This window comes from Xyrauchen texanus, chromosome 18 (assembly GCF_025860055.1).
Source record: "Xyrauchen texanus isolate HMW12.3.18 chromosome 18, RBS_HiC_50CHRs, whole genome shotgun sequence".
Taxonomy (NCBI): Eukaryota; Metazoa; Chordata; class Actinopteri; order Cypriniformes; family Catostomidae; genus Xyrauchen; species Xyrauchen texanus.
Genome location: NC_068293.1, coordinates 42988389 through 43003320, shown reverse-complemented (window position 1 = coordinate 43003320; position 14932 = coordinate 42988389). Strand labels below are relative to the sequence as shown.

The following is a 14932-nucleotide window of genomic DNA, read 5'->3' as shown; positions in this document are numbered from 1 at the left end:
CCCACTCAAGAATTTTCTGTTGAAATCATTCTGGCTAAACTTTCACTGAATGAACTCAATGAACTGATGAGAATGGTTTTTAAACTAACATCTGATTCACTCACTGATCCGCTAGCATTACTTTCAGTCATGCCTGACTCGGCGCAAAGAAAGAACAGATTTGCGTACTTAAAGGTTTGATCATATGACAACATGTACACGAAATAATATAAAACATATATATATATATTAATACCCCCCCCCACACACTTATTTCCTATATAATAATAATGACATACAATAAATAATGTGACGTTGATAAAATTACACTCCTTTGCTTGAACAGTGCCTGGACTTTGCTAATCTTTGCTAATTTGTGTCAGTTTTGCAGTGTCCAGAGACGGCCGGCTGCTGCTGGCTGATGACATGGGTCTGGGGAAGACTCTCCAGGCCATCTGTATAGCTGCATACTACAGGAGTGAGTGGCCTCTGCTTGTGGTCGCCCCCTCCTCTGTGCGCTTCACATGGGCCGAGGTACACACCTTAAACAGCACACACACACGGGCCCCGTTTACACCTGGTATTAAGATGCATTTTAGGTAATTAGTTTTGAAACGCGACGATGCCAAAGATGGATGTAAGCGTGGTCCAAAACATTTGTTCACTTCAACCACATTTGGAGGTGCTCGAATACGCATGTGACCACGTTGGGCTCGTAGTGTTAAACGCTCATTTGTTCAAAGTCGTTTGATCGGTTGCGAAGCACTGCCTACTCACCTGTCAATCAACTGCAGCGCTGAAACAAGAGCTTGAACTTTGTCGGTTTTGTGCGGCTTTAAAAGGAATATTTTAAAAAGCACATGCGTATACATGCACAGGAACGGCACGAAACTTCTTCAGTGTGGCTGATATCGACATGCAGTGACACAGATGAGAAGCACACACATGCGCCTGAATCTCAGTTAATGCAACTTCTCCACAAAAATAACAGAAAATTTTGCTCGAAATGCAAATATATGTCATCAAAAAATCAGAGACCCTCTTTTTGAAAGTGTTTAAAAGAGACACACATACCGCTGGAGCCGCGAGTTTGAATCCAGGACGTGCTGAGTGACTCCAGCCAGTTGTCCTTAGCAACCAAATTGGCCCGGTTGCTAGGGAGGGAAGAGTCACATGGTGTAACCTCCACGTGGTCACTATAATGTGAGTTGTGCGTGGATGGTGCGGAGAATAGCGTGAAGCCTCCTCACACACTATATCTCAGTGGTAACACGCTCAAGTCACGTGATGAGATGCGTGGATTGACTGTCTCAGACGTGCCACCACCCAGATTGAGGCGAGTCACTACGCCACCACAAGGACTTGGAGTGTATTGGGAATTGGGCATTCCAAATTGGGGAGACATGTAAAACAACCAGGCGTTAACGGTGATGTGTCTCACTTGTCTACTTGTCATCGGATCGTCCAAAACGTGTCTTAATACCAGTTATTAGGGAATGTCACATCTAGATATTTCAGGCTAATATATCAGAGTTTTGGCCGCCATGAATTCTGTTTTTGCTGCAGGCTTTCCATCGATGGCTGCCCTCCGTAAGGGCTGACAGCATTAATGTGGTCGTTAAAGGCAAAGACAACCTGCGCTCTGGTCTGATCAACATCATCAGCTACGATCTGCTCGGCAAGATGGACAAACAGCAGCCCAACTCGTTCAATGTGATCATTATGGTGAGTCGATTGTGCGCTTAACATTTCTGTTTGATCTTGATCTTGAACTGAACTCTCCTCTTTTGTGTTTTGTGGGTTGGTTTGTACAGGACGAGTCTCACTTCCTGAAGAACATGAAAACGGCTCGCTGTCGGGCTGCTCTTCCTCTGCTGAAGGTTTGATGATATAGACTTATTACATATTCGTGATGATTTTGAGGACTATTTAAAATTGCAACATTGCTGATTTATTGCTTTTAATGTGCTTTTTATCTGGCCATTGAGTTTCGGAAAGACTGTCATTAGAATAGTTTTGCAATTCTTCCTTGTGACTTGTGATATGAGAACGTTAAATCAGATGTGTTTAATAGCGTCTGATTTAAACTTGTGAAAGCAAAAGTGCTGTTGGAGTTGCTAAGCTTGATGCATTTTTTACAAAAAAGAACAATTATTTAATTACTAGAAAAATGTCATGGGGTGTAACCATCAAGCAGGGCTGGACTGGGAAGAGAAATCAGCCTGGGATTTTACATGGCACCTGGCCCAAAAGTAGTTGAGCGGGTGGGTGGTGGGTTGTTAGCTGTAGCTAACTCATTTTAGCTAATCGCAGCCCATTCGGCCTGTTTCATGGCCGACATTCTCCACCGACCACGCTTGGTTCTCCAGAATGAGAGACTGCCCCTGTTTGGCCACCAAGTGCAAAAGTGCATCGGCCCACCGGGAAAATGCCCGGTATGCCAGATTACCAGTCCAGCCCTGCCATCAAGTAAAAGGTATGAAAATGCTTTTCATGCACATTAAATACATGTTTGTACATTGGTCGTTAAATGTTTTTCAAATTATGTTTTAAAAACTGTTGTTTCACTGATTTTAAAAAAGGGATATTTAAAGGGATAGTTCCACCAAAAATAAAGATTCTCTCATCGTTACTCCCCCTCATGCCATCCCAGATGTGTATGACCATCTTTCTTCAGCAGAACTCAAATGGGGATTTTTAGAAGAATATCTCCGCTCTGTAGGTCCATACAATGCAAGTGAATGGTGACCAGACCTTCATAGCTCCAAAAATCATATAAAGGAAACATAAAAGTAATCCATAGTCAACATCTTCATATCACAATTGAAGTCATTTTTTTATATTCTAAATCTTCTTTTTCACTTTCACTTTTATATCTGAAAGTGAAAGTGGAGATTTAGTGTTTAAAATGGCTTAAATATTGTTTTGTTTCTCACCCACACCTATTATATCGCTTCTGAAGATATGGACTTAAACACGAGTCATATGGATGACTTTTATGTGATATTTGGAGTTAAAAGGGTCTGATCATCTTTCACTTGCATTGTATGGACCTACAGAGCTGAGATATTTTTCTAAAAATCTTAATTTGTGTTCTGCAGAAGAAAGATAGTCATACACATCTGGGATGGCATGAGGGTGAGTAAATGATGAAATAATTGTAATTAATGGGTGACTTTCCCTTTAAATAATTGCTTTGTGTGAATGGCATTTTTATTGTATTTTTGAAAAACTTCATAGATCCGGACAAAACGATGTGTGTCCCATCATTGACCCACTAACCACTTATTGGCTGTGCAACTCCATAAAATGCACTGTTTACAAAACATTAACTCAATGTCTCATATTAGAAGAATAGATAAACTGTAAATGGGCCGTGTTCAGATGACATCATGAGTCATAAGACTATTCTAGTTTTTCTTTGTTTCTGGTGCTGCTAATTGAATGTTTATCTCTTGGTTATGGAACAGACTGCTAAGCGAGTGATCCTGTTGTCTGGAACGCCAGCCATGTCCAGACCTGCAGAGCTCTACACACAGATTCAAGCTGTGAGACATTCGCTGTTTCCACGCTTCCATGACTTCGGGACACGTTTCTGCGATGCCAAGCAGGTACATCCATCCGCATAGAGGTGCGAGTTTTAACCAGAAATCAATGCAAGTCTCGTTCAGATTACGTCGTCACATTTGTCTGGATTTTTGGTTAAAGACACTTACACACCAGAGTCTTTGGTGCACTGACACTAAGGAAGTAGTGGCTTCAACGCCTTGTGATTGTCCAGCTAAATGTGGTACTGCATGTTCTCTGAATTTGAGCCAAACCTGTCTGTCACAGGACAGACTAAAGTCTAATGATGCGTTCACACACAACGTGAAGAAAAGTTTCATTTACGCATTTGGCTGACGTTTTTATCCAAAGCGACTTACAGTGCACTTATTACAGGGACAATCCCCCCCGGAGCAACCTGGAGTTAAGTGACTTACTCAAGGACACAATGGTGGTGGCTGTGGGGCTCGAACCAGTGACCTTCTGATTACCATTTATGTGCTTAGTTATGTGCTTAGACCACCACCACTCCAGTGTTTCGCCTCCAAAGTTTCGCCTCGCATTGCTCGCGAGGCGAACCTGCTAGTATTCCCGCTTCTCTTCCGGAAAAGGACAGGAGGAGGGGCTTCTACAACTTGTTTCATAGTAACGTACAACCAATAGCTGGAATCAAGTAGACGCGCATATTTTCAGAACTTACCAGGTCGTCCAACTTCCTCAAAGCGATTTAAAAAAAATATACATTTTTGTCCGGTCTCTGTACATGTATGACGTTGTGTCATACAATTCAGGGTGTCCACCCACCACTACAACAATGTTTTCATCCATTTTTCCAGATTTCTTCTGCTACTATGTCAGTACATCAGTGACATTTACATTTACATTTATGCATTTGGCAGATGCTTTTATCCAAAGCGACTTACAGTGCACTTATTACAGGGACAATCCCCCCGGAGCAACCTGGAGTTAAGTGCCTTGCTCAAGGACACAATGGTGGTGGCTGTGGGGATTGAACCAGCATCCTTCCAATTACCAGATTACCAGTTATGTGCTTAGACCACTACACCACCACCAGTGACATCTGGACAATCTCAATGCTGATAGGCTTTCGCGACAACGCGTCAAGCAAATTTCTCAATTGCATTGACTTTGTATGTAATCGCGCCGTGCAGAATGCTCGCTTCGTGTTGTATGTGAACGCACCATAAGAGACATGAATCTGGTCATTACTGAATTTTGATGAAATGTGTAGATACTGCGTTTTGCCTTTGTATGGCAGTGTAGTGGTTTTGGACCAAGGGACTTGTGGGGGGTGGACTCAAACTCTGGTTCATATCAATCAATTAATAAATCTAAGTACAGCGACTGAGCATGTTTACATGCACGCCAATACACTGATTGATCCCCAAAATCTGCTTATTAAAAAAATTTGACAAAGCAAGAAAATACGCGTTCCACACGAGAAGCATATTTAGCACTTATATTCTTATGCCGTTTATGACCTTACTCCCATAAAGGAGTGTTTGCATGACCACACACACGTTGTCGGCTTATTAAGCATAATCGGCGTAAGAACGTGCATGTAAACGCGCTCAGTGAAGGAGAGTTACTCCATTAATGTCTCTGTATCTGGCTGTAGTTGCAGTGGGGGTGGGACTACTCCGGTTCCTCTAATCTGGGTGAACTGAAGATTCTTCTAGAAGAATCTCTGATGCTGAGACGCCTCAAATCAGAGGTGCTCTCTCAGCTTCCCGCCAAACAGCGCAAGGTGGTTACCGTGACGACAGATGGCATCAACTCCCGCACTAAAGCTGCCCTCAGTGCCGCCGCTAAAGAGCTCGCCAAAGGATGCCACAACGTGAGTATGACGTGCTGTAATTAAACATGTCTTTTAAAGGAATGAATCACCCCAGAAAGTGGGAATTCTGTCATTATTTCCTCACCCTCATGTCATAAACTTGTATGCTGTTACTTTGTCTGTGGAACCCAAAAGGAGACATTTTGAAGATTCTTTACGCAGCTCTTTTCCACACAATGACAGTTTCTAGTGACAATGTCTTCTAAGCTAAAAAAACTAAATAAATGCATGCTTAAAATTAGTCCGAACAACTCACTCAACCCGAAAGGCCCTGATGAGCTTTTTCTGTGTTTGCATGCAGGAGAAGCAAGCTCTGCTGGTCTTCTACAACCACACAGCGGAGGCCAAGATCAGAGCCATCACGTATGTGAGATGTTATGTATAAAATCAAATGGCATACACCATCACAGAGGGTCACCAGTGTAATTGACCCTTCGCCTAGCCCCGCCTTAAAAGCGTTTCTGACTAATCCTGTCTTAGAAACTGTTGCCCGATGCCATTTTTATGCCAAGCGGTTGCCTTTTTACAATGAGAGCCTATGCGAGTAATTTACACTCACATTTCCTCCTAGGTAAATTAAAGCTAACAACCTAACAGTAATTCATTTACATATTGATTGAGGTCATAGTACAGGTGATGTTAAATAGAGTTCACAGCAAAAACTGCACAATTCGCGGCTGTCTCCGATTCATTCCTATGGGGAGATCTGCAGAGCTTGTCAGAGCGAGCAACCGTTACCAAGGGGGCGGAGCTTAGCGAAGGGTGAATTGAGCTGAATTGCATGCTGCATGATGTATTAAATTTAATGGATTACATTACCATACATTGCTATATAATAAAATATATTTGAAAAGATCATTAGTTCAGCCAAAAATGAAAATTCTCTCATTATTCACTTACCCTGATGCCAGATGTGCATGACTGTCCATCTTCAAGATTTTTAGATGAAGTTAGAGCTCTGTCAGGTCCTTATAATGCAAGTGAATGGGTGCCAGCACTCTGACGGTCCAGAAGTCACATTTAGACAGCATAAAAGTAATCCACACGAATCAATGAATGTCTTCTGAAGCGAATTTAAAAGCGCTTCCTGCCAGCAGTTGATGCATCACGTTGCTTTCTCGTGACGTATTCGGCGAGTTCATGCAAGGATTTGGAAGCGATGCTTATTTACGACAGAAGAACGAACGTCACATGAGAGTTCGCCCATTTCAAACTGCATCAGAGCCCTGGACGGAACGCAGGTTTAAAGTTAAAAACGCTTTAATTATCGACTTGTTTCTCACATAAATCATATCAATTAGCTTCAGAAGACGTTCATTGATCGACTGGAGTCGTGTGGATTACTTTTATGCTGCCTAAATGTGACTTTTGGATCGTCAGAGTGCTGGCACCCATTCACTTGCATTATAAGGACCTGACAGAGCTCTAACTTCTAATAATCTAAAATCTTAATTTGTGTTCTACTGAAGGAAGACAGTCATGCACATCTGGCATCAGGGTAAGTGAATAATGAGAGAATTCGAATTTTTTGGTGAACTGTCCCTTAAATGTTGAAATGATGCCATGAACATTAATTCAGATGTTTCTTTAACTTCTCACAAGTGTATTTCATTTGTCTACTAACGATGTCCAACTGAAAAATTCCCTTTACTTTGTCATTTCCAGCACATCTCAAGTTCTGTGTTGTTTAATAGATATCTGTGATGGAAATTACACTTTATTTATTTTTATTTTTTTTCTATTAACACTTTTTATTGATTTGTACAATTGACAAAGAAAAACATATATTCACAGAATCAACATTTAACCCCCATTATTTCCTTCCCGATCCCCAAGCCCACCCTGACCCTCAATAAATATCCCTGTGGTCACAACTTGAGGATACTTGCACAAAAAAAGAAAGGGAAAAAAATCAAGAAAAATATATACAAAATTATAATAATCACACACATTTAAAACTACACTTCTCTCTCCACTGCCCTTCCCCGAGAGCCCTCCAAAAAGGCCAAATAGCTGCCCCATTTTTTTATTCTACATGACATTTCCTCGAATGCCGCTACCTCGCCCATCTCTTTGCACCACTCTTGAAATGAGGGCGCTCCAGTCGACTTCCATCCCCTGAGAATGACCCGTCATAACTCCGGCTAGGACCATACTGTGAGTCGCCTGAGACAGGAAGGACAGCTGAACGTCGTGGCAGACCACGTGTAACAACACCTGCACAGGATCGTTACATCCGAATATAACACCTGCGGGACAGGTACAGGATGGCTACAACAACTGCCCGAGTTACACCAGGAATGCACAATCCCTCCATCAGTGCTCGGACTGTCCGCAATAGTCTGAGAGAGGCTGGACTGAGGGCTTGTAGGACATGTGCAAGGCATGTGCTTACCAGACATAACCGGCAACAATGTCGCCTATGGGCACAAACCCACCTTCACTGGACCAGACAGGACCGGCAAAAAGTGCTCTTCACTGAGGAGTCATGGTTTTGTCTCACCAGGGGTGATGGTCGGACTCGCGTTTATCGTTGAAGGAATGAGCGTTACACTGAGGCCTGTACTCTGGAGCGGGATTGATTCGGAGGTGGAGGGTTCGTCATGGTCTGGGGCGTTGTGTCACAGCATCATCGGTCTGAGCTTGTTTTCATTGCAGGCAATCTCAACACTGTGCGTTACAGGGAACACATCCTCCTCCCTCATGTGATACCCCTCCTATAGGCTCATCCTGACATCACCCTCCAGCATGACTGTGCCACCAGCCATACTGCTCGTTCTGTGCCTGATTTCCTACAAGACAGTGTTCTGCCATGGCCAGCGAAGAGCCCGGATCTCAATCCCATTGAGCACGTCTGGGACCTGTTGGATCGGAGGGTGAGGCCTAGGGCCATTCCCCCCAGAAATGTCCGGGAACTTGCAAGTGCCTTGGTGGAAGAGTGGGGTAACATCTCACAGCAAGAACTGGCAAATCTGGTTCAGTCCATGAGGAGGAGATGCACTGCAGTACTTGATGCAACTGGTGGCCACACCAGATACTGACTGTTAGTACTAATCCATTAGTTTTAATAAAAATCCCTTGGACTAGAAATTGTCGGATATTGATAAATCAGCTGCATGTACTTCATTGTGCAAGAAAATAATGTTCATAATGTTAAACAAATCTCATGCATTTTCTAATTCATGAAGCAAATTGTTTGTTCACCCCTCGTCTCTCAGGGAGTACATCTCAGACATGTTGGAGTGTGGCCGAGAGAAGTTTCTGGTTTTTGCACATCACAAACTGGTGTTGGACAGTGTGACCAAAGAACTTGCTGAGAAGGTGTGTCCAAAATCTGTTTAGTCTATAGAAGGTGTGTGTGTGTGTGTGTGTGTGTGTGTGTTTTGGTTCACTTCGTAATAAATCAGAGCTAGAATTATTTGAGCACTTTAAGGTCCGAGTTGACACATTGTTTTCTGTGTGCAGGGCATCAATTATATTCGTATCGATGGCTCAACGGCATCTGCAGAGCGACAGCAACTGTGTGAGAGATTCCAGTTGTCACAGAAGACCTGTGTGGCCGTTCTCTCCATCACAGCCGCTAACATGGGGCTCACGTTGCACTCTGCCGACCTCGTGGTGTTCGCAGAACTTTTCTGGAACCCTGGAGTGAGAAATTAAAATATGCTCTCCTAGATATCCCGAACAGTGAAACCATTAAAGCTGGTGCACATGCTGAAATGATGAAAAATGAAAGGGTCAATATTTAGTCACCCTCGTGTTGTTCCAAAGCCTTATGCTTTATATAGAAAGCCAGCTGAAATCATATGCAATTGAGATAGATACTAATGAAATGTTTCTTTCATACAGGTCTTGATTCAGGCAGAGGACAGAGTGCACCGGATTGGACAGACCAGTAACGTCAACATTCATTACCTGGTTGCCAAAGGCACTGCGGATGATTACTTGTGGTGAGTGGATTAACAGAATTAGGTATTTTCCATAACATTTTTCACTTAGAATTTTGTTGTCGTAGAAGTGAATAAAATCCTGGAAATTTCTATAGTAAGTGATGTATATTTTACTTAGTGCTTGCAAGTCCAATTTTAATAAACCGATTCAAGTGATTGTGATGGAGAGCCCGTGAATCGGTCTCATCACAGGATTTTAGTCTGTTCAATGGACATTAAAGAGGACCTATTATGCAAAATTCACTTTTACATGGTGTTTGTACATAAATGTGAGTTGGCAGTGTGTGTACACAACCACCCTACAATGTTAAAAGTCTTTCTTATATTTCTATTAATCAAAAAAAGTGTGTCAAAATGAACCGTTTTCGTTTCTGCTCTAAAGTGATGTCACGTTATGTGTGCTTGTGTAGCGCCTCGGGTGCGTTGCATCATAAACATAATATTTTTAGGTCACTGTGTCAAGTTAAATATAGTTTAATACTCAATCTTTAAACACATCTTGAGATCCCTTAGTTCGGATTTGTGCTCCAAGTGTTTTAAACACAAGAATGTAACTCATGTTTGTTGTTCTGCTGAAGTGTTTTCTTCACTGTATAAACTGTGTGTTGCTCATACAGCTGAAGTTTCACTTACTGCCCCCTGGAGTAAACAGGTGGTACTACAAGCTTACATTTCTCAGGAATCTTCCATATTACTGTCGGGGCATGCGATTAATTGCGTTAATTGTTTTAACGCGTTATATTTAGTCAAATGAAACGCACTTAAATGGACAGCCCTAATATATATTGATACATTTGTAGCTGAACTCCAGTATTTACGCTGTCAGTCCATATTGGTTCTGATTTGTTGTAGCTGTAGTATCCGAAGCATGAGCTGTAAAAGCACAGCCCTGTTCTGGAAAGGGGGGCGTGGAGCAGCAGCTCATTTGCATTTAAAGAGACACACACGAAAACAGCGTGTTTTTCATTCCAACCAAAAAGAGGCATTTATAACATGGTATAATAAATTATCCGTGGGGTATTTTGAGCTGAAACTTCACGGACACATTCTGGGGACACCTGAGACTTATACTACATCTTGTGAAAAGGGGCAAAATAGGTCTCCTTTAATTGTTGGATACATTTTTTTAAATATATTTAATGGGGTTTTATTGTACAAATCTTTTATCTGTACTATTAATTGTTTATTTGTGTTTTAACTAAATCTCTCATTCTTATTCATTTATATAATGTGACTATTTGTATAAGGATGGGGAGGTGAGGGTTAATTTTACGTTAAAACCAAGTGGTATGTTCCAATTGTTAAAGGCGGAAAAGTTGTGTATTTAAACCAGACGCCACTAGGGGAGAGAGGGTGCCAGATGCACAATGAGTGTATACAGTACTGTTATATTATATTATTATTATTATTATGTAATCATCTTATTTGCTGGTTTTTCCCAGGCCCATGATACAGGAGAAAATGAATGTCCTGGAGCAGGTTGGGTTGTCTGAAGCAAATATTTCAGACAAGGCAGAGTCGGCCAGCTTCCACAGCAAGGTTGGTGTAAGCCGAACGTCTTCTTTAAAATCAGTCCACTTCAACCATAGATAAAATAGTTAACTAGGGATTGGAATTGCAAGGAATTTAATGATCCAGAGTAGGGCGATAGGACGATGTTATCGGATATCGATGATGTCTTACAAAGATCCCGATGCCAATTTCCACACTCAAAAACCGACGATGATCGACGATATCATGAAATGGCAAAACTATGGATCTGGGAAATCATCAAATATGTTAAAGAGTGTCCAGGGTGTGAAACTAGCACCCTCCACCCGCCAAATGCGAGGAGGCAAACCTCCAGTTTGACGTACTCCCCTCTCTTCCTGGAGGGGATGGGTTGTCCTTCTGGCCGTCCTTCTGCCGGCAGGTCTTTCCCGCCTCATCTTAAATGCAGTTTTATTTAATGCGTTATAGCTTTATTAACTCTTTCCCCGCCAAACACGGAATTTTCCGGGTTTTATGAAAAAACGCTTCCCCGCCAAACACGGAATTTTCCGGGTATCCGTGTTTTAGGTGGTATACGGTAGGGAAGACCCGCACGCATGTTTTCAAAGAGTACGCAACTCTTTGATCAAAGAAACAGACTGCGATCGTCTCAAACGTGAAGTGGAACACCATACTAATACTAAAGCACTTGTTTGATAAAAATGCCTTTTTCTCAGTTTTTTGTCCGAAATGTTGTTTTTGACAAAACCTACCTCTGTTCAAGTGGCAATAAAAAAAGAACAAATGAAGATAAAATAAAATCATTTTTTTGCCTAAAAGCAGAGGCTCAGATCTTTATTTTGATATATAGCATCTTCATATATTCATGGAAGAAAATATTCTGCGGGCCATGACAACTTTTTTTAAAAACGCTGGTGGGGAAAGAGTTAAAGATCAAATAATACAGAAGCAGATCATGTAATTAACTACAAACTCTGAAACTGGCATTTATCTGTGCAGTCAGCACCTCTTCTATGAGTTGTGAATGTCCCGATCTGAGGGGGGGAGATTGAAACTGCACCCGGCTGAGACACACTCCGTCACGGGACGCTCATCCCTCGAGCGCACACGCTTAATGCAGCTAGACTATAACGTGATTGCTCATGACTTATTGAATCATAATATATGTGTCACTGAGCATTTCTTATCATAAAGAAAATTGGTAATATGCAGCTTTATTAATAAGAGAGTTTGTGTTTTAGTGAGTTAAAGATGGATTTAAGTGAACAGAAAGGTGAGAGAGGCGAAGTCTTCACCCCCTTATATACGCCGACAAAATACGTTTATGATTTGTTTTGGCTAAAACTAATTTAAAACGATGTATATTTACTTTAGCAGCTATACTGCAGAAGAAATCATTGTTATCTCAGAATGTTGAATATAATATTATAAATATAAAAAAAAAAAAAAAAATCCTTTAATAGAAGATGCATTGACCGGAGAAACAGCATATAAGATATTTAGACTTGCTTTTAGAGAATAGATCTTGAATTTAAGTATATTTTGTCTTTACTGCACTCGCAGAAGTATAACGAGTGAAAAATACACTTTTATACAAAATACACTTATATACAAAATACACTTTTATACAAAATACACTTTTATACAAAATACACTTATATACAAAATACACTTTTATACAAAATACACTTTTATACAAAATACACTTATATACAAAATACACTTTTATACAAAATACACTTTTATACAAAATACACTTTTATACAAAATACACTTATATACAAAATACACTTTTATACAAAATACACTTATATACAAAATACACTTTTATACAAAATACACTTTTATACAAAATACACTTTTATACAAAATACACTTTTATACAAAATACACTTTTATACAAAATACACTTATATACAAAATACACTTTTATACAAAATACACTTATATACAAAATACACTTTTATACAAAATACACTTTTATACAAAATACACTTATATACAAAAATACACTTTTATACAAAATACACTTTTATACAAAATACACTTATATACAAAATACACTTTTATACAAAATACACTTTTATACAAAATACACTTTTATACAAAATACACTTATATACAAAATACACTTTTATACAAAATACACTTATATACAAAATACACTTTTATACAAAATACACTTTTATACAAAATACACTTTTATACAAAATACACTTATATACAAAATACACTTATATACAAAATACACTTTTATACAAAATACACTTTTATACATTCTCTAAATATCTTATATGTTGCTTCTCAAATAAAAGTATCTTGTTTTAAGGATTTTTAAACAATTTTAAATGGAAAACAAGACAAAAACACTCGATAACAATCTGATTATTTATAAAATTTAATAGGTTAGCTCACCCAAAAATTTAAATGATCCCATAATTTGCTCACACTCAAGCCATCCTAGCTGTCTACGACTTTCTTCTTTCAGCCAAACACATTCGGAGTTTTATTAAAAAAATCAACTTCCGAGCTTTATAATGGGAGTGAATGGTACCTTCGATTTTGAAGCCCAAAAAAGCGCATCCATCCATCATAAAAGTAATCCATACGGCTCCAGGGGGTTAATAAAGTCCTTCTGAAGCGAATAAAAATATCCATATTTATAACTTTATAACCTATAATCACTAGCTTCTGGTAACGGCCATCCGCGCATTCACGAGAGAGTCGAGTACGTCGATGACGTAGGCTTCAGTGAGAAGTGTCAAACTAAACCTTTAATAAAAAGTATATTTTCCCCTTTAATTCAGTGAATGTCATTTAGAGAGATTTTTAAAATATGATTTTGTCCTTTTTATTGTTAGTAAGCACGTTTAATACAACCTTTAAAGTTGGGGCACAAGCTGATTAATCAGTTAAGTATAATCGTCAAATAGTCGTTCTGATTATCAAAATAATCGTTAGTTGCAGCTCTATTGACAAGCTCCAATTTCTGAGACATGCACAATAACTGGAGACTGCAACATCTGATTTACTGATTTTAATATCAACATCTGAATGGTTGATATTGTCCTCTGACAACCATTTCCCCAAACATTCATTACTCGAGCATAAACCTGTTTGGCTTACCTCTCAAACTGTTCATACAAAGGGATAAATGCACTTCTGCTTCCCATTTCTGTGGGGAATGTAGACATATTTCAGGGTTTTTTTAAATTAAATTTTTCATTTAGCTCCCTGATGGAAATGATAAGTCTCGTCTTCATGTTTGTCAGGACCCTAAACAGCAGACAATCACCGAAATGTTCCAGAGGTCCTTCAGTGAGGAGGACATGAATGAAGCAGATCTTCTGGAGGCTGTGAGTGAATGGACAGGTGACTGAGTGGTTCATGCAGTCACTAGCTAGATAAAAAACGTATAATGGCTTTCTTTAGCAGCTCCATGATGATCAGGATGAACATTTAAAAAAAAGTGGTTTATTCCATTTTAAGTTGTATTTCTTTTTCTTTTTTTGCTAATCACTGAATGAACGTTACATGGATTTGCCAAATGCATCACATATTTGTATGTGACAAAATGTAAAGTAATAAAACTGTCCTTGTATTTGTGATAAATTCGTCTGAATTTTTCTGAATCGTTGAATCAGCAAATATCAACCAATTGTTTACCCAAAACTAAAAATTGTCATCGTTTACTCGCCTCGAGTGTTTTTCTAAACCTAAATTAATTTAATTCTTGCGTGGAACTCAAATGGAGAGTTTAGAATGTTGTTTTGTTTTGAATGGGGAATGGAACTTTCAAGTTTAAAAAAGTTACATGTAAAATGTATCATTCATGTAAGCAATAAGGTACGAGAGGCTGTGCTGTATCGTGAATAAGGGGGCTTTCACACTTGGTTCGATTGCCTGTTCCGAACCCGAGTTCGATTGCTCCCCCCTCCCCCCTGCCCCCGATGGACTGTGTTCACATTATATATTTGTATCCGAACCGCGGTACGCTTGCGTCATCAAGCTGCAGCTGGTGCGTAATCGTGTTAGCTTGATAACCGCGAAATGAAAAGGCGTCAAAATTCAATGAATAGACTTGCTTCGGTTCACATTTGTTCTTCTT

General features: G+C 39.8%; 1 protein-coding gene across 1 annotated transcript in view; it reads left to right on the top strand.

Moving 5' to 3' along the window:
* Positions 1-14430, top strand: part of smarcal1 (SWI/SNF related, matrix associated, actin dependent regulator of chromatin, subfamily a-like 1) — a 20556-nt gene extending 6126 nt beyond the window's left edge. The window contains exons 7-17 of the mRNA XM_052148065.1: positions 363-513; positions 1546-1704; positions 1794-1859; positions 3450-3590; positions 5165-5383; positions 5685-5746; positions 8602-8704; positions 8849-9031; positions 9233-9333; positions 10776-10872; positions 14097-14430. Of these exons, the coding sequence (XP_052004025.1) occupies positions 363-513; positions 1546-1704; positions 1794-1859; positions 3450-3590; positions 5165-5383; positions 5685-5746; positions 8602-8704; positions 8849-9031; positions 9233-9333; positions 10776-10872; positions 14097-14204 (1390 nt within the window). The 3' untranslated portion in view covers positions 14205-14430. The remainder of the gene's footprint in view (positions 1-362; positions 514-1545; positions 1705-1793; positions 1860-3449; positions 3591-5164; positions 5384-5684; positions 5747-8601; positions 8705-8848; positions 9032-9232; positions 9334-10775; positions 10873-14096) is intronic.
* The last annotated feature ends 502 nt before the right edge of the window (positions 14431-14932 follow it).